General features: G+C 46.5%; 1 protein-coding gene across 12 annotated transcripts in view; it reads right to left on the bottom strand.

Moving 5' to 3' along the window:
* Nucleotides 1–10,199: 10,199 nt before the first annotated feature.
* OSBPL3 (oxysterol binding protein like 3) overlaps nt 10,200–23,023 on the bottom strand; it is a 150,464-nt gene continuing 137,640 nt past the window's right edge. For 11 of the 12 annotated variants that reach the window (XM_036327855.1, XM_036327860.1, XM_036327854.1 and 8 more), the window contains 4 exons: nt 21,302–21,446; nt 17,738–17,864; nt 15,242–15,364; nt 10,200–11,678 (listed from right to left, as the gene is read on the bottom strand). In XM_036327855.1, the coding sequence (XP_036183748.1) occupies nt 11,582–11,678; nt 15,242–15,364; nt 17,738–17,864; nt 21,302–21,446 (492 nt within the window). In that variant the 3' untranslated portion in view covers nt 10,200–11,581. The remainder of the gene's footprint in view (nt 11,679–15,241; nt 15,365–17,737; nt 17,865–21,301; nt 21,447–23,023) is intronic. The other variant, XR_004970851.1, reaches the window with a different exon arrangement.

The raw sequence follows: 23,023 nt of genomic DNA, 5'->3' as shown, positions 1-23,023 counted from the left end.
ATAAAAAAGTTATTTCATCTTATTTTCTTCATGCACTCAATTCTGTTCAGGCACTTATAAACTCTTGGGTGTAAACGGACTCTGTGTTTAGTTTTACGTCACTGTTTAAATCATCTAGGCTATAATTCTGTTTTATGATTTAGACATCTCAAATTATATAGCCAGTACCTGTAAAGCATTGAAAAAAATGAATTTGATAGCTTAAGATAAAGTGCTATTATTACTGTTTCACATTTTAGTGCAAGTCATAAATCCACATATCCGTGGCCTTGCTTTTAATATAGTTTATGACTAATTCGTTTTAATTGTATTCATAGTAGATGGCAGTTCATGTTGTTCTTCCATTTACTGATTTGTAATCCGCTCTTATTTTCATGTTTTATGGAGACTCTTGGCTTCGGATACATTAGGCACATTTAAGGAATCTTTGGGACTAATTATCTGTCATGGTCACGTTGTAATTTGTCCACATAGTTCCCTCTCTGGCCCCCCTTTCTGTGTCTTCAGGAATATTGATGGCACGGCCCTTGGGTTTTGCAGAGCCAGGCGCTTACATATACAGAGATGCAAATGTGCCCTGGGAGAAATGCTTCCTCAGAGCTAACACTCTCCTGAGGTGGGGTAACTCCCTCTGTCAGCTATGGACACCTGACTCCTGCCAACGGGGTTTACCAGAAGGCTCAAGTGCCATGGTCACGTTCTCCCTTGTTCCCTGTACTATCTCCTTGCTTTTTCGTCATGGTCCTGATCTCTTTTGGTCTTGAATTTTCGTGTGTGTACATAGATGTGTATCTCTTAGATGCACAAATCTCTTTGGAAAGCATGTCGGGTCTAAATTATTATATATAGATAGGGCTCACACTATTTTTTAAGATCAAATACATTCTTAAAAAAACTTTATGATCATAAAAATTATAGACAACCCCAGAGAACTTTATTTTATGTAAGTTATATCTGTGGATATTCACTGTATTAGAAAGTCAAACTGAGAAACTGAAAAAGATCACTGCATTTAAAATATTGATAACAGAATCATTATATGTTGACATGAAAGCATAGTTAAATAAAATGTAACTATGGTCTCCAAAACAAAAATGTTAGAGGGAAGAATAGCGTGGCTTTATGTTTTTGCAAAGGACATTAAAGTCCGGCTTAAAAGAAGACACCTGGATTCTCACACCCGCTCCCGCATTAACCTGCCCTCTCTCACATGTCACGTAGCTCCTGGGAAACTCGCTGTACACTTGTGAAACAACAAAAAGGGCAAATAGTGTCTTAATATTGTTATGAGAATATTTTAGACCTTGCCCTACCCTTCGATGGGTGTGGAGGGACCCCAGGGATGCCCAGACTACTTTCTGAGAGCTGCTGGCTTAAAAACTCAGAGCATCTAATCCTGGCTTATCAGGTGTGAGACTGTGACTGTGAGCCACTTGCCCAAGCGAGGTCTCAGTTTCCTCCTGGGGAAGTGGGGATGTGAAGGGAGCCTTGGACTAGTGACTGGCACAGAGTGGGCGCTCGGCACATGGCAGCGGCCAGTGATCCTCACAACACCCTTGGGGGTTAATCAATCTAGAGCTGGGGAAACTGACAACCCACGTCTCTGCCTGCCAAGGCTGGGCTCTGGCGGCTGTGGTACATGCACGCCAGGCTGAGGCATTTTGAGCTGAGGAGGATTCTAAAGAGATTAATGACATGGCCAGGGCTTGGAAACATCACTCTGGCTGCAGCTTAGAGAATGGATGGGAAGGAGTCAGGACTGCAGGCCGGGGCTCCAGTCAGCCGGGCAAGAACTGGCGAGGGGCTGTGGGGCTGAGGAAGGGCAACTTCATTGGCAGGCGGAGCAGGACTCCGCCCCATGACCGTGGGGATGAAGGGATGAGGGAGACAGAGGAGGATTTCTCTGCAACGATATGTGACAACATGCAGAGTCCTGTCAACCAGGGAAGTCTTGGTGTCCAGGGCTGGTCACGGAGGCATGGAGCACCATCTGGGTGGCAGTCCCTCCAGAGATCTAGGTGACACAGCGTGGCCCAAAGCCCCCATTAGAAATCACTTTTTTAGCATAAACTATCTGGCAGGGCGCAAGGTTCCAAATATACAAGAACCACGTTGTCAGGAGCAATATTCCAAAGGCTTGGAAGGTATCTCCCAGGAAATGGTCAAGAGTCAGTCTTTTTTTTTTTTCATTCAAATGTGCAGGGTTTGAGCAACCCAAGCCTACTGCCTTACCCTTTACTACAAGCGTATATCCAGCTGCCTACTAAAGAGTATCTCTTGGGAAAAATCACCAGCTAGGTTTTCACCTGAGCACCGAAATCTGTCCTGTTCAGAGTCTTCCTTCTCTCAGTCATGGCTGCTCCAGCCTCCTAGTAGCTCAGGCCATAGACCTTGGAGTCATCCTTGACTTCTCTCCTCCCACCTCCCAAATCCAACCCATCAACCACCCTTGTTGATTCTACCTTCAAAGTATTTCCAGTTCTTTTTGCTTCCCGCTACCTCCACTACTTCTACGCTGGTCCAAACCGCCACCATTTCTCTCTGGATGAGTCTGAACACCTTCAACCTGGGCTGCCTGGTTTTGCCTGTGCCCCCCAGTCTGCACCAGGCAGCCAGAGGGCCCTTTAAAACCATAAAGCAAGTCCTGTCATTCCTCTACTACTCCAATCCTCTTATTGACTTAATCTCACTCAGAGTAAAAACCAAATCCTCTGGTACCGGCCCCTTCCTGACTAATTTGGATTTACTCCCGCTCATGCTGCCGCACCCACAGGCCCTCGTAAGCTCACCAGACGCACCCTTGCTGCAGGCTTGTGTTTGCTCTTTCCGCTCTTCCTTCTCATTTTCTTCAAGTCCCTTCAAGTCTTAGATGGTAAAACCCTCCCTCCCCACTCTATAGACCATAGAGCAGCATCCTCTAGTCTTCCCTGCCAAGTGCTTGAGCATTCATCTCCGCAGCACCTCCACCACACCTGTGCCTGTTTGTGAGTCCGTCCATTGTCCGTGCCCCTCACCCTCTGCCCCAGTAGGCGCTAAGCTCCAGGAGAGCAGAAACTTGACAGTTTCTCGCTCTCATTCCTGTACTACCTGCACTGTTGGCGGGATGAATGTGTGCAGGCAAAGGACCACACCACAGGCTTGCAGCAACTGCTCACTCTTGAATAACTTTGATTCCACAAAAACACAATGACTCAGAGCTGACGGCGTTTTCTCAGCATGCAATGTAATTCTTCCACGCAGCCAAAGAGTTCCCATTGTCAGGAGAAAGTAGAAAAGAATCCCTTAGGGCAGGTAAGCTCCATGAGGACACATGTTTGGGGTTCATGAATATTTGTTGACTAAAGAACATTGCCACCTAATCCTGAGACCCTGGAGTGGCAGCATAGAGAACTTTTGGTGCATGGGACAATGCTCCAACCAACCAAGCCACCCGGCCAGGGCCAACCCATCACTTCTCCCCCATAACTTGAATGTGATGGAGCCTTCTTACCACACGGTGCTTGTAGACTGAGCCACCTGCTTCCCAGGGTCTGGACCATTCCAGACTCAGTAAATATTTTTCAAAGAACCCATCATAGTTGTTGCTGGCTGTTCCCTGCCTTGAAGCCCCTTTTAAAGTACTCATGAGGTTCACAAGGAAGGGAGGTGACAAGGCCCTTGTCTTTACATCTCAAAGACAGTGCAATCGCAAATACAAATTTTTATACAAAAAACAAAATCCCTGCATAATTGCTGCCAACATGTCAGTTTTTAAGTTCTAAAACAGTCGTGAAATTGGAAGGGGGTGTCCCAGCTCAGCAGTGAGCAAATGCTGGTCAACAGACGATGTGGGGCTGTCTGGGCTGAACCACCTGAATGAACTGTGTGTGTGTGTGTGTGTGTGTGTGTGTGTATGAGCGCACATGCATGCACACGTGCGTACACCCACACGAAATTACCCCAGGATACTAGCCAAATGTGAAGTTGATATATCTTTCCTAGTCTCATATCTGTTTAATTTATGGCATTTAATAAAGGAGAGAGGCTGCCCGTAGTTCATTAAAAATGTTATAACAACCACATGGAGAACCAAAGAATTTTTTAAAAGCAGTTACTTATAACTCATCCTCGGTAAGATAACTGGAAGTAAAAATAATTTAACAAATTTTATCCTTTCCAAAAAACAACTCAAAACACAACAAACCTAAAAAAAGGCTCTTACGCCCATTTACTTACTGAAATTTCTCCGAAAGCGCAGACATGAACGAATCTGGTGAGTACAAGGTTTTTCTGTTTTCTTGGGCCCTCCCCCTGCCTGAGGTCTGAGCTCCAAGAACTGCACTGGGGTGGGGGTGGGTAGAGGATCCCCGGACTCGCTTGGGTTCAGGCACAGGAAGAATGGAGGCCGAGGAGACGAACTTGAGGTATTTCTTACTGACTCTGGTCCGGACGCTCAGCAGAGGTCACCTGTCCTCCAGCTCCCAGTGCTGGCCCTGCCCTCCTCCGAGCCCCAGCCACTGATGGGCGGCAACAACCTCCAGCTGATGCTCATGTGCCTTAAACCTGCTCATCTCTCGGCCAGCTGGTAGCCCCTTTATTTAAGTCTCTTGAACTCCAACAGGTGCTGGAATCTCCTGCAGGGACCCCCACTAATACGTCAATAATAAGACTACAGGACAGTGCTGTCGTGATTTGCTGGTCCCTGGTGGACATCAACTATGTTAATGCTGGTATTTCATTGGTATGACTAATGGCCCGGAACTTGTACCTCCAAATTGTATTGCCTCCTCCAGTGACACCTTGGGGTACTTTAATACCTATTCCTATGATGGCCAGCCTGTTAAAATATGCCGAGGTTGCCTTTTAAGGCCCCCTTCAGTGTTCATACACATTATTTTGAATAATGCTGGAAAGTGGCCTTCCTTTGATGGCAGATTTAATTCCGATCAACAAGCAATATCACAATAAATATGTGAAAATTAGCAATAGTTTCATCGTTTGTATGCAAATTCACTCATTGCCCTCAATATTCCTTTTATAGCTTGTGTTTCTTCTCCTTTTCTTTTTTTTTTTTTAATTAAATCTTTATTGTTCAGATTATTACATTTGTTGCTCTTTTTTTCCCCCCATAACTCCCCTCCTCCCAGTTCCCGCCCCACCCTCCGCCCTCACTCCCCACCCACTGTCCTCATCCATAGGTGCACGATTTTTGTCCAGTCTCTTCCCGAATCTCCCACACCCCTTTCCCCCCCAGGAATAGTCAGTCCATTCCCTTTCTATGTCCCTGATTCTATTATAATCAACAGTTCATTCTGTTCATCAGATTATTCACTTGATTCTTAGATTCACTTGTTGATAGACGCATATTTGTTGTTCATAATTTGTATCTTTACCTTTTTCTTCCTCTTCCTCTTCTTAAAGGATACCTTTCAGCATTTCATATAATCCTGGTTTGGTGGTGATGAACTCCTTTAGCTTTTCCTTATCTGTGAAGCTCTTTATCTGACCTTCAATTCTGAATGATAGCTTTGCTGGATAAAGTAATCTTGGTTGTAGGTTCTTGGTATCCATCACTTTGAATATTTCTTGCCACTCCCTTCTGGCCTGCAAAGTTTCTGTTGAGAAATCAGCTGACAGTCGTATGGGTATTCCCTTGTAGGTAACTGAGTTTCTTTCTCTTGCTGTTTTTAAGATTCTCTCTTTATCTTTTGCTCTTGGCATTTTAATGATGATGTGTCTTGGTGTGGTCCTCTTTGGATTCCTTTTGTTTGGGGTTCTCCGCGCTTCTTGGACCTGTAAGTCCATTTCTTTCACCAGGTGGGGGAAGTTTTCTGTCATTATTTCTTCAAATAGGTTTTCAATATCTTGGTCTCTCTCATCTTCTGGCACCCCTATAATTCTGATGTTGGTACGCTTGAAGCTGTCCCAGAGGCTCCTTACACTATCCTCGCATTTTTGGATTCTTTTTTCATTTTGCTTTTCCGGTTGGGTGTTTTTTGCTTCCTCGCATTTCAAATCATTGACTTGATTCTTGCGCTCCTCTGGTCTGCTGTCGGGAGTCTGTATAATATTCGTTATTTCAGTCCGTGTATGCTTAATTTCTAGTTGGTTCCCCAATATAAGATCGAGGGTCTCATTAGATTTCTTGAGGATCTCACTACATTTATTGGCGGCTTCTAGACAGTTCTTAAGAGACCTTAAAAGTGTGGTTCTGAACTCTATATCTTCCATTGACAATTTTGTCCTGTTTCTTTGTCTCCGCATTTTGTTATGCTTCCTTGGTGCACCTCCTAGTGGTCTTTGTTTGCAGTCTTATAGTTAAATCTTGATTGTTGTAGCTAATTCCAGGGAGGGTTTGACCTCTAGGCCAAGTGGCTATGAGAATCAGCTGTGTCAGTAGTGAGAGAACTTCTGTCCTCTAGGGAGGTGCTAATCTAGCCTTTGCCTGAGGCTATCCGGCAAATGCCTGTGTGCAGGGCTTGGGCGGGGCGGGTAGAACAGGATCAACAGGGTGGGCCGGAGAGAGCAGTTATGGCGGCTCTCAGTCCTGTCCCCAGGGGCTCTGCCTCTCTGAGTCCCAGCATCCGCTGCAAAGCTCAGAGAGAAAGCTGCACTCGCTCTGACCGAAGCCAGACAGTCCCGCTTCTCCCGTTTGAGTCTGGGTCCCTAAAGACTCGCCCGGATCTGGAGCTCAGAGTCTGCGACTCCCTCCCGATTGAAAACGCCAACCGCGCCCTCCGCCGCCAGCCCGCTCCGCACACTCCGCACCTCAGAATTTGACTTCAGCACTGCGCCTCCTCTGAGTGTCCGTATGCGTTTCTCTTTCCTCCTAGTTGTAGGACTTCCACTCAGCCAGCATTCCTGTGGTTCTGGGTGATGTCCCTTCCGTTTTTTGGTTTCACTTTTGAAGTAGTTGTTCAAAGCAGCAAACTCCGGCGTTAACCTATGCCGCCATCTTGGTTCTCCCTTCTCCTTTTCTTTTAAGCCAATCAAATTTCATGAGTGGCTTTTGGCTGCCTCTTAGGTGCTTTAGGGATGCAGATGGGCCGTGTGTGTAGCTGCTCTCCTGTGGGCTGGGTAACACCACAAACGGATCCACTGGATCCAATGGCACTTCAGTGACAGCTGTGCTCCTGGCATCGCAGGAGACAAGCTTAGGCAGGGGAGATGAGTCAGCCATTCGTAAGGGCCATTACATTGGTATGAATAGTCAGCATTTTCCCTTTTCATGTTAGGACAGACAGAAAATGATGCTGTTCCCAGAGCACCCCGGGGTAAAAGGACGGGGATCCTTGGGGGCTGCCTGGGCTCCAGCTGCCTCCGGTCCCGGGTGCTAGGGGCGGGGGACCTACATGTATAGTACACCTTGGAAATGTCGGGACCAAAAGTTTCCCAGCGTCTTTACGCCCAGGACATTCATATTTCCAACCCCCATCCCTGTCGGAACCTGCTGTGCTTCTTCCCCTCAAGAGCCGAGCTGGAGCCTTGCCCTGTCCCCTTTCGGCAGCCACATGCGCACACCAACCTGGAAAGACAAAGACGGAGCTGGCCTTTCCCATGGCGTTTATTCAGCCAACTGGCTGCAGGAGGGGGGTAAGCAAGGGAGTCGGAGTGTTGGGGGGAGGTCTGAGTGGGGTGAGTTGAAGGGTGGGATTTAAACACAACATCATCTTATAAATGGTTCGATGGAAGGTTTACAAATATCCACTAAAAAAAATATATACTCCTTGGAGGGTCACAGAGGTCACGAATCGCCCGGAATACAATCAATGAGCAGCTTCTGTCCATGGCGTTCCCTCCAGCCAGAGTCTCCGAAAGTGGTCTGCATTGCAGCCTGTCACGACTTGCAGACACATGTGATACATATTTCCAATGCAGAACAATACAGACTCGCACAGAGTAACGTGACTACAACACAGAGGAAAACAGCGCACAAAACAGCGATCATCTGGCAGCAAAAATAGATGTGTGCCGATGTTCATATCAAAATTAAGGACGTTCAGATACATCATGCCAATACGTTGGAACCGTTACTCCTAAGATCATAAGGACCACTTCTTATTGCTCCTGCACAACAAAGGTCTGAGGGGATTCTACAGCAGCCGAAAGGCATGTGCAAGTCACAGAATGTGCGGCGGGCCTGCGGCAAGGTGCGACAGGCAAATGAAAACTTTGTCGTGTGTCAGTTTTCTCTCACGGTTGACACTGGTAATAGTAGAACAAGCCCACTCATCATCAATCTGGAAAACACAGCCGAAGGACAGTGCTCAAAGCCCAAGCAAACGACTTACGGGAAGTAATTAGAAGCAGGATCTGAGGAAAGAAGCAGCAGCCGAAATGAAGAGAACGTTTTAAAATTGCTTTGTATATTTTTCTCTCCCAGACAGTCCCACAGGAGGGCATTCTGGGACTCGATGACTGGATTGCTGTCCTACAGTGAACTGTTTAATTAGTACCAGACCCAGCCTGGCTCCCGGAAGGGGTTAGTAGTTGACTCGGGGAAATACTGACCTAGGACGGGCTGCCTGGCCACACTGGAGCCTGAGGGCTCCTCCCCAATGGGTCTGGATGGATCTCCTGCAGCTTGGGGGGGGGGGGGAAGGGGGGTGCGGGGGGCGGTGAATGGTGGCCACAGGACAAGTGAAGTGTGATGTGGTGGGCTGCATGAAGTCCCATTTCCAAGAATATCAGTGTAATTCTCCGTAAACTTGGGTTGGAATAATCAGGAATAAAATGCAAGTTACAGCAAGGGTCTCAAATGGTGCAGTGCGTGGCATTATTTAATCAGGGGATTCAACATCCAGAAAACTCAATTTTACCTCAATTCTGCCCAAACAATGCCATGTTTCTGTTTACTTCATCTTAAAAATATAAAATGCCACAGAACTACGAAGTAGGTGGGAAAGTGCTTTTTAAGAAAATATATTTTATTGATTTTTTTACAGAGAGGAAGGGAGAGGAATAGTTAGAAACATCAATGAGAGAGAAGCATCGACCAGCTGCCTCCTGCACACCTCCTACTGGGGATGTGGCCGCAACCAAGGTACATGCCCTTGATAGGAATCGAACCTGGGACCTTTCGGTCCGCAGGCCGACGCTCTATCCACTGAGCCAAACCGGTTAGCGCGGGAAAGTGCTTTTGAGAATAGGGACTAAAGGGGGAAAAAGAAGCCATTTCCCCCTCAAGGCAGTTTTAAGAGGATAATGTCAGGAGGCGTCCCCACGCTGTTCAAACTTCGGGAAAGCCCCTGAGAGATACTGGCCCTGACGAGATTTTAAAATCTGTATGCAGTTCTGCATCATACTGTAATTCCTCCCCATCCCCATCTTAAGTAAGAGGACTACAGGGATGATATTTGGCCCATTTAGCCTTGTGATTCCAAAATAAAGCATAATATCAGTTAAAATAACAGCATCGAGACAAAGAATTTCCAAATACTGCAACACAAAGCCACATCCGTTCAGACTGCATGTTTTGTTTTTTTCCTTTTTTGAGTAGCTCTGGAGCAGGCCACTTTCATAGTCAATGTGACTGCAAGTCCACATTTACCTTCACACTGTGCCCGCTACATCTGTTTTCCCCGAGGACCTGAAATCTACAGCCCACGCCTTCCGTCTGGGAGCAGAATTTGGATGCACGCTTGAGAGGAAAAGAACAAAGCACACACGGGAGCGTGTGACTGGCCATCTAACTGCTCAGAAACGGAAACGCTATTCGCATCGCGTTCCCGCGGACATCTGGGTGACATGGACGGGCGGGTGCGATATTTAATGAGTCGTTTATTGTTGTTGTTTTTGTTTGTTTGATAAATATATTTTATTGATTTTTTACAGAGAGGAAGGGAGAGGGATAGAGAGTTAGAAACATCGATGAGAGAGAAACATCGATCAGCTGCCTCCTGCACACTCCCTACTGGGGATGCCCCTGCAACCAAGGTGCATGCCCTTGACCGGAATTGAACCTGGGACCCCTCAGTCCCCAGGCCGACGCTCAATCCACTGAGCCAAACCGGTTAGGGCCGTTTATTGTTTTTAAAATGCTAGTCACTCGCAGATGCCTCTCCACTTAGAAAACGTAACACGGTCCAACTGCTGACTTGGTGCGACACTGAAAAAATCATGCGTTCTTTTTTCTGCCATTTATTCTACTTTTTATTCATAGCCTTCTACACGCTCGAAGTTACTATGTAAATATCTAAAAAATGTTTTCGGGAGAAATCTTTTTTACCACATCATTTTATTTCATACTCCATAGAATTATTATGAACATTAGAATAAAAGGCTTAAAAATTAGGCTTTGGTTTTCATGTAATCTGGGCCGAAGTCGGAATTGCTTTGGTGACACAATGGAACTACTGCACAAATTCTATTCTTGTCATTTGAAGTGACACATTTACAAAGACAAAGTTCCCCCTTTGGTAGTTATGATCCGCATTATTCGGGGCAGCTGCAAAACTCGCAAGAGGGGGGCCTAAGTAAGAAGTGTGGGTGGGGGTACGACATCGAAAGCTGCACCAGGCACAACACCGGGAAGAACGTCAGTCCTCTACGTGTGTCTCTAAGGCAGATGGTCCAACTTTCTATACAAGAGCTAAAAGACGGTGCTTATTAAGAGGTAGAAGATACCAAAACAGTGTTGTAAAACAATCAACTATTTTGCTAACCTGTGACAAAGTCACACTGCTGTGTGGAAGGAGCTGGAGGTTTTACACTGAACTGGGACACTCCACACGGCAGAGATGTGGTCACACAGGGCGGGGAGCCAGGGGCGCTGGGAGCAGAAACCAGTTTCTTCACTTGTCAAGGATTCAGCTCTCACTCAGGAGAAATTTCCTCCTGCCTCTTCGGGATTTCATTCTGACGTTTCATTCATGAGGATTTCAGGGCTTAATGGTAGTTCCCCTGAGTGACAGTACGATTCTGCACAGGAGGCCATCAAACCATAGGGAGGGGTGAGCTCAGATGCTTCCTCTTCAAGAAGGCGCCAGGAGCATCTTCTATAAAAACACGTCACTGAACTGATGACCTCTCAACCACCAAATTGCAAATCAAATCTTCTCCAGACTCCAGCACCAGCAGGATGGCTCTGTATGAGCAGGTTGGGAGCTGTCCGAGGCAGAGACTGAGCTACCAAATTGAACTTGGGTGGTGTCCGCATGGGTGAGCAACCCTGGGCATTCTTCTCATTTCTTTCTTTCTTTTCCTTCTCCTTTCTTAATGCACCTGGGAGACATGGATTGTTTTCTCTCCAACATAATTTTATAAGGCATCCATTTAATCTGAAATTTCCTAACCTTTGGGAAATTAGTGTTAAAGCTTCTTTTGCAACCCACACATTAACATTCAATCTTTCATTTTTATTAAATACTTTATATATATATAAAAAAGCAATATCAAGGTGTTCTACATTCGTATAAACAATCATGATAACATTGGAAATTGTAAAGAACCCTAACCGAAGAAAATATATACTTGAATACTTACAACGCTAAGCTAAGCACAGTGATCATTCTAGGGAATGCTTTATAAGTACACAGACACAGGTGTGTGGCGTGGGAAGGCGACACGGGAGAAGGACAGGAATGCATCGTTCTTGCCCCTTTCACCACAAGACAGGATGGTCCAGCTTGGAAAAACCGAGATCTTTCCTCAGTTCCAGATAGGTGCCGTTGCTCACCCAGGAGTCATCAGCGGATTTCCTGTGGGAGGTAAGGAGGTTGTGAAGCTCTGGACAGTCCTGTCCTCTCCCGCCCTCCCCCTCTTCCTCTCCGGCCTGCTGCCGTCCTCACATGCATGCAAGGCCCCTGACAGCCCAGTCCTGCAGCTGTGAGGAAAGTGCACACCTGGAAACCTTTCTCTTATTTCTGACTTTGTTCTCACACATACAGGCTGTTAAACATGGTGCTTCTGCAATAAGATAGCCACCGCCTTGCTCACGACTGCGTAAAACTAAGTCAACCTGGCTGCTCATATCAAGTGAGAAGTTAACATGGAAAACAAAAGGAGCAGGAAGCCATGCCGGTCTGGAGAGAACTGCCTTGGTTCATCATTCTTGGACAACATAATATATTATGTAAATCCAAGTTCAAAAGATGCAAAAGGTAAGTAGCTAGAAGAGTTTTCCTACTCCTGTCTCCCAGTTCCCCCAGAAGCAATAGCGCATCAGCTTCATTCTTTCAGAGAAATTTCATGCATGCGTGAGGTACACACACACACACACACACACACACACACTCCACCCCTCTCCCATTTTTCACTCAATGGGTAGCACTGCGGCGTCCTACCCCTTGAGTTTTTGACATAACAATATATATTGGAGATCATTTTCCAGTGTCACAATAAGGTCAGCAAACTACAGCCCAAAGCCCAATTCCAGCCTTCTGCCTGCCTGCCTGTGTAGCACAGTTTTACTGGAATATGACCATGCCAGCGTGTGAGTACCGTCTGTGGCTGCTTTCATGCTGCAGCGCGGGCTTGAGGAATCACTGCTGAGCCCTCATGGCCTGCAAAGCTGACAATATTTACCACTTGCCCTTTTCAGAAAAAGTTTGGTGACTCCAACAATAAGAGATTCCTCATTTTGAAAAACACAGCTACTTAATATACCATTGCAGGGACGGCTGCAATTTAACAGGTAACCTGCAGGGTGGGCATTTAGGAGGTCGTTTTCAATCTCTAGCTATTATAATCGTGTTTATAATAATACTAGAGGCCTGATGCACGAAATTCATGCAAGGGGCTCGGCCCTCGAAGCCCCGGCTTTGTCCAGATGATCATTCAGCTGTCTGGTCTAATTAGCATATTACACTTTTATTATTATAGATAATAAATGTATAATATCCTATCTTATATATACATGAGCAGTTACAGTAAAAATTCCTATAAGTAGAACTGCTGAGTGAAAGAGTACGTTTATTTGTAATTTTGATGGATATTGTCATGTTTTAGGAGCAAAAGCAGCGAGTGCCTGCTGTTCCACTCTCAGGAACATCACCCCACACTGTCCCCTGCTCTAATACAGGATGTGTTTACAGGGAGCCAGCCTGCATCTCGGATCCTGCACTGCGAAACAGAGGCCTGATGCTGCCCAAGCTCTGGTTTCCACTTGAAATTCCCGGTGACACTGTCACTGCTCCTCAGCGGTGTGAATGGAGACACCCAAGGCCCCACAGTCCTGTCATCTCCTGTCCAATGCTGACAACTTTACAGAAAACCCAAAGGAAAAGGGGCCACGGCCCCTCGGCCACAGCTGTGCTGTCCTCTGCCACTGCAGACAGAGTCTGAGACGCAGGACAGCCTGGACGACACTTCATAGTTTGCACTTAATGTTCACTTGCTTCCCAGCGGCTCCCACAGACTTTGTGAGTCATTTTTGATGTTTCCACATTAGACCAAGCTGATGAATCTCCTTACCTAGTTCTTGGGCCAGTTCGGTTACCCACAACGTTTAATGATTCTGAAAAATACTGTAACGAGCGCCTTTATAAATGCAGACTCTCCTTGTTTAAAAATGACACTAGGTGATTTATGAGGGAAAAAAAGAACTGACCTTCTTAAGGGTATATGTGTGTATTAGTTGAGCCATTTATCTATAACTTGCCTTAAAAAAGAATTTAAGGTCTTTTTTTTAAAAAAATACATTTTATTGATTTTTTACAGGGAGGAAGGGAGAGGGACAGAGAGTTAGAAACATCGATGAGAGAAACATCGATCAGCTGCCTCCTGCACACCTCCTACTGGGGAAGTGTCTGCAACCAAGGTACATGCCCTTGACCAGAATCGAACCTGGGACCCTTGAGTCCACAGGCTAATGCTCTACCACTGAGCCAAACTGGTTAGGGCTACGGTCTTATTTTTAAAAATATTTATATGAAGTTATGAATATTTGGGGATGAAACTCTAGCCAGTTAATCTTCACCTGCTCACCACCCGAGTTTGTAAAAGTGATCAGAAGGGACCTGGCAAGATCCACATCAGCTTTGGAGGAAAAAGCATTGTATTTGGGGGACAGAACATTACTTATTGCTCTTTAGCTGTTTTGGAAAACATACGTTATTGCTGCTGTGGTAGATTAGTAACTAATTCCTCCTAAAAGTGCTTCTGTTGTCCATTAAAAACCATCATCAACAAAAACAACAAATCCACCCAAACAACAAAAAAAACCCTGGTTGCCCTGAAAGCAAGACTCAGAGGAAGAGTGAGGGCAGGAGCACCTGGCTTTTCCACAAGTGCCTGTTTTAATGTTGATTTAAGAAAATATTTAACAAAACCCCTAAAACCATATAGAGGCCTGGCCTGGCAGTCCAAGAGCCAGGCCCCAGTCCAGGGCATTCCACGGGGTCCTTCCACAGGTCACACCCCCCACCCCCTAACCCCCGTTCCCTGGGTCTTTGTTTCTTTCTTTTTGGGTGTGTTTTAATATATTTTTATTGATTTCAGAGAGGAAGGGAGAGGGAGAGACAGAGAGAGAGAGAGAGAGAGAGAGAGAGAGAGAGAGAGAGAGAGAGAGAGAGAGAGAATCATTGATTGGCTGCTTCCTACATGCCCCACACTGAGGATCAAACCTGCATCCAGGGCAGGTGCCCTGACTGGGAATCGAACCGTGACTCCTGGTTCACAGGTCAACACTCAACCATTGAGCCACACAGGCTGGGCTTTTTTTTTTCTGTTAAAATAAAAGAGGCGGCGAAGGGCTGATGACCTCTGATGCCCCTTCTACAGCTTTATTTTTTTTTAACGAGACCCTCTTGGCAAGTTTCTTTAAAATGAATAGTACATGTTCCAAATCCAAGCCCAAGGGCATTGGAACTTCTGCAGTCTGGACACTTGGTCCCATGTTGGTAGCCAGTGGGGTGATCCTTAATGATCTCTCGCTGTGTAAAACACACCTCGGTGAGGGACCATGCTCAGACATGGATTCAACAAGCTGGCCGGCCTCGGGGGCCCGGTGAGGGCGGTCTCCTTGCTTCTCCCACACGCACTCACTGAGCACCTCCTTGCAAACTCACTGGGCTAGACGGCCTGAGACACAGCAAAGGAGGCAAGAAGACAGGACCGCTGGGGAGGAAGAGGCTGGGACAGCTGAGCCCAGTGTCACAGAAGGTCAGCCCTCACAGAGGGGAGGTGTCACCACTCTGAAGCTGGAAACACACCAAGGGCCTCTTATTTGGGGAGGAGACACCCCTGCTCACTCTCTTCATACCAGAAGCATCAGGTGCCGCCAGTACCCACCAGCCAGTACCCGCAGGGCCTGGGCACTCACCTGAAAAACCGCGGCTGGTGCTCCACGTTGTTCTCCTCCAAGACCCGCCGCCTGTCCCTCTGCAGCTGCTCAACCCTCTGCTTCTGCACCTCGGCTTCCTCCACGTTCCCTTCTTCCAGAAACCTGAGGCGTGGAGGGAGAAACAGAGGAACTCAACTCCACGAAATGTAGCGACGTTACTGCTGAAACTGCAGGTGTCCAAACTGGAAATTCCATACACTCTCCTATACATAAGGCCCTTCTCCAACCCTTAAAACGAGATTGTGAGGTCATCAGGGAAGATCTGATTTTTTAAATTGGTGATATATACATACTAGTATATATCAAAAAACTATGTCTATACAAAGTAATTTGGAGTAAAGTCTCCCCCTCACCCTTGTCTCTGATTCTTGCTACCTGTTTCCTGCCCACCCCACCGTCACTCCGCAGGTAAGCCCCTGCTATTAGTTTCAGTGCATTCTTCTAGACTCTGGAATCTAGAGAGTCCTTATACCAATAAAGCAAACATTCTTACCTCCTCTCTCTCCCTTTTGAAAATATAAATGGCAGCATGCTACAATACTGTCTATGCCGTGGCTTCTTTTGTTTTACCTTTTATTATTTTTATTTTTTAAATATGTTTTATTGATTTTTCACAGAGAGGAAGGGAGAGGGACAGAGAACTAGAAACATCAATGAGAGAGAAACATCTATCAGCTGCCTTCTGCACATTCCCCACTGGGGATGTGCCCGCAACCAAGGTACATGCCCTTGGCCGGAATCAAACCTGGGACCCTTGAGTCCGCAGGTCGATGCTCTATCCACTGAGCCAAACCGATTAGGGCTTACCTTTTTTTAAATTCTCACCCGAGGATATTTTTTCCATTGATTTTTTTTTTTTTTAAGAGAGAGAGTGGATGGGAAGGAGGAAGAGGGGAGGAGAGAGTGAAACATTGTTGTGAGACAGACACATTGATTGGTTGCGTACTGTATGCACCCAACCTGGGCCAGGGATTGAGTCTGCAAACAAGGTACATGCCCTTGACCTGGAATGGAACCCGCAACCCTTCAGTCCACAGGCCGACCTCTAACCACTGAACAAAGCCGGCCAAGGCTTGTTTTTCCTTTACTTAACAATGCGGGGTGGGGAGAAAGTAGCTTTACAGTTAGGAGTACCCGAAACAGAGTTTATTCTTGTATTATTAGTTATTTTATTATTTTCTAAATGAACAACTATAAACCTACTTTTGCTCCACCCTGTATATCTTGGAGATCTTTCTTGGTAGCACACAGACATCTTCATTTTTTATTAGCTGCATAATATTCAATTGTGTGGACATACCTGAATTTATTTAAATAATTTCCTACTGACAGACATTGGGGATGCTCCCAATTTTTAAATGTAATTTATCATTAATGCTGCAATGAATGACCATGTATATCTGTCATTTTGTGCGTGGGTTAGTGTACCTGTAAGGAGAAATTTCTAGAAGTGAGATTGCTGGGTTAAAGGGTGAGTTTGTAATATATATATATAAAACCAACCGCACTTCACGGGGATTATACCATTTACATTGCCACCAGCAATGTTATTAGTGCGCCTTTGCCCTATAGCCTCAGCATACACCACACTTTTGAGTCTTTGCTATCTGATAGGTTAAGAAATGGGACGTCAATGGGGTTCTAAAAATTTCATTTCTTTGAGTGAGATAGAGCATCTTTCATGTTTAAGGGACATTTGCATTTCTTATTTTGTGACCTGTTCATTTTCTTATGTCCATTTTTAAAATGAGTTGATCTTGATTTCTAGAACCAATTCATGAAATGAGTTGCAAGTACAGATTCCTCAGTTTGTCATTTATCTATTCACTTTGGGTATGTATTTTATTTACTTTGCCATGAAGGGTGTTGATGGATCTTTCTTTCTTTCTTTCTTTCTTTCTTTCTTTCTTTCTTTCTTTCTTTCTTTCTTTCTTTCTTTTAATAAAGTCAAATTTTACCCTTTTTTTTTCTTCTTCTGGGTTTTGGGTCTTAATTAGAAAGGCCTTGGGGGAGAGATAATTCTTTCCATTTTATAAAGTAGGAATCTGAGGCTGAGAAAGAGTAAAAGACTTATATGTTGCACAGCTTGTTAGCTGCAAACAAAGAATCAAAAGTTAGATCTCAATGCATCAAAATAATTTAAATTCTAGGGGTGGAGGAGGAGGATGTTTTTTATTCTTTCAACACACAATAAGTTTTCTTTTTATTGAATGCAGTAAAACTCTTAAAAATAAATACTTCTTTGATACTTCAGTAGAAATGGGGCTCTACTGATGACTGAACATCACGCCACACACAGCGCTAAGCTGGGCTCCGTTCCTGCCACACGGCTGCTTCACGTCCCCCCGGCCCTCTATTCCTGATGACATTCTCTCTCTCTCAGGTCTCTCTGGTGCCCCGGGAGTTGTTAATAACAGTCTTTATAAAAAGTTTTACATCTCTGGAGACAAAGATAGAAAAAAAAAAAATCCTTACCTTTGGTCTGGCCTAAATCGAGTGTCAGTAGGTGGTAATAAAGTCTTCAAGGATGAATCAATTTCATTTAATTCTAGTGCGAACTGTGTGAAGCCGTAATATTGCTCATAGTCTTTGGGCATGGGATCTACAAGAAAAAGAGATCATTCATCCTAACTTGCATTTCATTTACTTTACTTTTTCATTGCATTTATGTTACTTTTTAATTCCTTCACCTTTTTCATCTCAGACTGGCCATCATTTCTCTCAGCTCTGAACTCTTCCATTTCTATTAAAATATCCTGGTTAGCAAGCAGAGGCTGAACACTGCCCTATACATTTTCTTCTCTGCAAGTTTTCTCCTACCTACAAGGATAAGGCCTCTGCTGTATGGTCGCACAGCAAATTTATAAAACGCTGTGAAATTTCTAGACTGTTTAAGCTATAGAAATTGTTCATTTACTAAAATAAACATGTAAAAAAAGCTCTTGGTCCATTTTCCTGACAAACAAGACTGCCACTCTAGAATCCAGGTGTGTTCTTTAAAATGCTCACCCAAAAACGAGAGAGAGAGAGAGAGAGAGAAAGACAAACATCGACTAGTTGCCTTCTGTACGTGCCCTGACTGGGGATCGAACCTGCCACCCAGGTATGTGCCCGATGGGGAATCCAACTGGCAGCCCTTCAGTGCACAGGACAACACTCAACCAACTGAGCTGCCCCGGCCGGGCGAGAGAATCCATTTTTCATTTGAGAGACGTCAAGTTCTCCTAAAACTGTCTACTCCCTAAAATCGTGTTGAACTCCTAGCAAGTGGTCAATAAACGTTATTCTTTCTTCCATACCTGCCCTTCTTCTCACATATTTTAATGTAAAACCATCTCAGCAGAAGCCAGGAATGGAGGGATTATGCTGGCACAAACACAGCCGCTGGGACAGAGGGGACAGAGACGACGGGACAGGGAAGAAAGCTACCGGGTCACTGGCATTTCACAGGCTGGGACCACAGAGTGCTCCAGCTGCACAGGAGCCAAGGGGCGAGCGGCTGGGGAGATTCAGAGGCCCCCAGGCTGCCGCTGCCAGGGCAGGCCCAGACGGCACAGGCCTAGGGGCGAGGCTGCCGCCACCTGGCAAAGGATGGGCCCACTGCTGCAGCTTAGCCTGCCGGTGGCCACCACCTAGAGCCCGGGGACCGTGGAGGCAGGGCCACTGCCCCAGTGGGCCCAGAGGTTTGGACATGGAACCAGAGAGAATTATTCTGGACCCTTACGATCTAATGACATTTTTTCCTTGCTCGTTCAGGCTTGCCTGGGGCCTGTCATCCCTCCATGTCTCCCTTCAGAATGCTGATCCTTTGCCTGTTACCACTGTATTTTGGAAGCACATTTTGGTTTCCTAGGCTCGAAGCTGGAGAGGATGAATCACACCTCAAGCCTCACCCACGCCTGACATGATATTCAGATGAGACTTTGGACTTCAGAGTTGATGCTGAAATGAGGTAAGGCTTTGGGCGGCTGTTGGGATGGAATAAATAGATTTTGCCTGTAAGCAGAACAGGAATCTGAGGCCCAGAAGCAGAATGTTACAGACTGAATGTATCCTCCCAGAATTCACAGGGTGAAGCCCTCCCCTCCGTGTGGCCTCTAAGGAAGTAATGAAGGTTAAATGAGGTCAGAAGGGTGGGGCCCTGAGCCGGTGGCCACCTGCAAGCCAGGAAGAGGTCCCTCGCCAGAGCCCAAAGGTGCCAGCACCTTGATCTTTGATTTCCCAGCCTCCAGAACTATGAGAAAATGAATTTCTATTGCTTAAGCCACCCAGTGTGTGGTACTTTGTTATAGCTGTCCGAGCAGATTCATGGAGACGTATTGCCCTAACTTGAATTCCAGCTAAAAATCAAGCTAAAAATGCCCAAATTTACATATTGGGTAAATCAAACATAGGCTAATGAAATCACTCAAAGCCCGAGCTCTTGTTGCTCACATACACGAATACAAATATTTCCCATGAACTTTCTTCAGGCCTTTTTTTTTTCCGGACCATTTTTGAAGTTTCAGAAGTCCTTCTTGTCAAATTCTAGGTCTAATGTTCTGAGTGTCCTAAACATGAAAATCATTCCAAAGCTTCCTAATGTGCCTTCAAACATCTATCCCCGTCTCCATCCCCCAGAGTGAGGACAGCGGTTTTCCTTGGAGATGGGCCTGGATGCTCGGCCCAGGCAGAGACCTGAAGTCAGTGAACAACACTGACAACAAGAGCAGCAGCTCACATAGTGCTTTCATCAGGGTTCCACTTTAGCACCCAGAGGGGACGTAGCTCTGCTCTGTGATTCACACTTTAAGCAAAGGAAAGTGAATGCTTCATTTGCAGGGTGTCACGTGTGCCCGACCCTCTGCAGCTAGGACGGCGGTCACGGCACCAATCCCTTCTCACTGCACATGACCTCTGTGGTGGGGGAGGATGAGGCCACCGCCCTCTGAAGGAGACACATCTCCCTTCCTTCCTTGCTAATGGAGACCGCTCTGGTCAGGCGGCACTGTGTCCTCCTCGCGAATGCATCTACCCATCCAACATCTCTCCTGCCTACCCAGTTGCCCAGGATTGCTGTGGGATGGGTCTGACCCGCTTCAGGCTGACAAAATGCAAAGGCATTTCCTGGGGGACCCTTGGAAACCCTTCCTTCCTGAGGAAGGAGAGGCACAGCGAAGAAAGCTCTTTTGTCCTCCCTTCTCCCCGCTCGGCAAGCTGCCCAGTGGGGATAAGATACATTTACATCCATGATGGAAACAGCATGGTCATATTGGGAGTCACAGAAGGTGCCCTCAATGATCTGTGCTCCCTACACAGGGTGCCTCTCAGCAAACCTGGGCCCCTCGCCCCTCGCTTATTATTAAGTATCGGCACATAGCCTCATGCTTTAAGCCACCATTAGAATGGTTTTCTTGTTTTGTTTTGATTGGCCCAAAATATCCTAGTGGTGGTCTCTCAGCACGAGGGGTTTATAATGTGACCATGACTAGGAAACACACTTCAGAGATGAACTAAAGTCTGCACATGCTCTGGGGACCTGTTAGGAAGGTCTGGCTTCCCTGGTGGTCCTTCCACAGCTGCTTCCGGGCTCAGCATCCTTGTGGGATGGCAGGCGCGGCCAGAGTAGCTATGGTGCTGGATGAGTCTGGGGGAATCCCTGACTCTTGTAGAACCCCCAGGTCACCCTGCTTTTCCGGTAGCATTTTTCTCTTGTCCTACTAAAGAACCGCTTCTTGTCCTTGACTGATATCCCTTCTGTGCCCGGGCACAGGCACAGGCGGCTGGGTGCTGATGGAAGATGGTGGCCATGCATTAGCTATGGCCTCATTCTGGGATAAGAACCCAGGGCCTCCCAGAGCGACAGAGATGCTGGTGATGAGCATGGGAATGAGTCTGAGACCTGATCCGGTGAATGAAAGAGGGACTGACAACTCAGACCCAGTTAGAAGCAGCCTGGAGACTCCATGGCCGCTGATACCCACCGCCAACGCCCGCCCCTCCACAGTTCCTCCGGCCACGCCCCCACCATACCCTGGGGCTAATGCCCCTGATACTGACTGGCTCTCCAGACACAGGTGGAGGAGGACGGGCCGCCGTAGTAGATGCTCTCATGCCATTTCCCGAAGAGCCGGTGCACCGCCTTCCCACTCTTGTCAAACACCGTACCTTCGATCTCGCGGGAGTTCGTGCTCCAGTATTTTGCCTAGGATTCAAAGGGGAGTCGTCTATTGAGTATTTTGGGGTCAACTTATTACAGACATGAAGAGGGGGAGGGGAGAGGAAAAAGAACCATAAGGGAAATTCTATATTGCATATAGTTTGCCAGTTTTGGACTCTATCTCTTTTTAAAAATCACACTTTTAATTATTTAATAAAAATTAATAGCTAGTTCTTTAGAGTTTGCAATCTCAACCAGCCAACATTTAGTAATTTTATGTGTGTGTAAGATACTTTTTTTCCCCTACTTTTTCTACATGCAAAGAAATAGGAAAGCTCACTTCTACATCAGCCAAATAGTGTGGTTGGCCTGTAAGCCCCCACACATGCCCCGACCAGGGCCGCAGATCGAGCCTGCAACCGAGGTACATGCCCTTGACCAGAATCAAACTCAGGACCCTTCAGTCCGCAGGCCCACGCTCTATAGACTGAGCCAAACTGGCTAGGGCCTGACAATTGCAATTTAAAAGAAATGGAATTCGTGTAATTTTTTTCTCTAAAGGCACAAGATAGTCTTTTGTAACCCAATAAAGGTGGCTGCTTTGTAAACCAAGAAATTTTCTAGCATCCCCCCCGCCCCTCCCAAATCTAGACCTGTCCCTCCAACCACAGGAACCTGAGGCAACGCATATTCACACTGTGGTTGGTCCTGGCCTGAGACCAGCTGGGCCCAGCTCAGCCTGGAGGGCTTTATACAGTACTACACCGCGCCCAGCAGAGGGAGCTCTAACTCCCTAGAGTTGATTTTTCCCAGATCTTTCAATTACCTGGCTGCCCTACAAAATCTCTACCGAGAAAAAAAAAGATGGTACTACTCCATAAGTCGAAAATCCAATTGCTGTTTTCAGCTAAAGCAGGATCTATATTTGGAAACCGATAAAGTTGAGTGGCACTTTCAGGTCACATTCCTAGTCTGGTAAATAAGGGAGAGAGGGCGGAGTGCAGCAGCCTCTCCACCTGAATCAGAGATTCCTAAGCCAGTCCTCGTGTCCTGCAAAAACGAGAAAGATATAAACACTGTCCAGGCTCCGCAGTTTATTCCGAAGCAGGACTCACTTTTTTGCAGATGTTTGCCCACAATCCATTGCTGGGAAGAGGCCGGGACGCCAGAGGCGGCGGTCCTGCTCACTGCAGCGCCTGCATCTGCTCTCAGGCTCTTTCAACACCAGGGACACGCTCAGTGTCTGCACTCTCCTCATCGCTCATGGCTACGAACACCTACTCTGTCCCTCAGTGGGCAAGTGCACGTGGGTGGCAGGGTTCCTTGGGCAGAAGGCTGGGCAAGGGGGCTCACGGGAGCAGGGGTGCGCAGATTCCCGCGCCAGACGGCCCTTTGCTTCTTCTCTGCAGGAAGCTTAATGACGCTTTCAGGCAGGGCCATGTTTATTTTATGTGAGTCGCTACCAGGTTTACGTCTGACTACAACCCAGCTTGACTTATGGGGTGTAAGAAAGACCCCAGTCCATCTCTCCATCATGCCCCCCACCAGCTACTGGTGGTACAGAGAGGTACCCCATGAAGTCCCATAATTAGAACCTAATAACTCTGCTTAGAACTTTGATC

Source organism: Myotis myotis, unplaced genomic scaffold, assembly GCF_014108235.1.
Source record: "Myotis myotis isolate mMyoMyo1 unplaced genomic scaffold, mMyoMyo1.p scaffold_m19_p_11, whole genome shotgun sequence".
NCBI lineage: Eukaryota > Metazoa > Chordata > Mammalia > Chiroptera > Vespertilionidae > Myotis > Myotis myotis.
The sequence above is the reverse complement of the archived record's forward strand: the minus strand, read 5'-3'. Positions and strand labels throughout refer to the sequence as shown.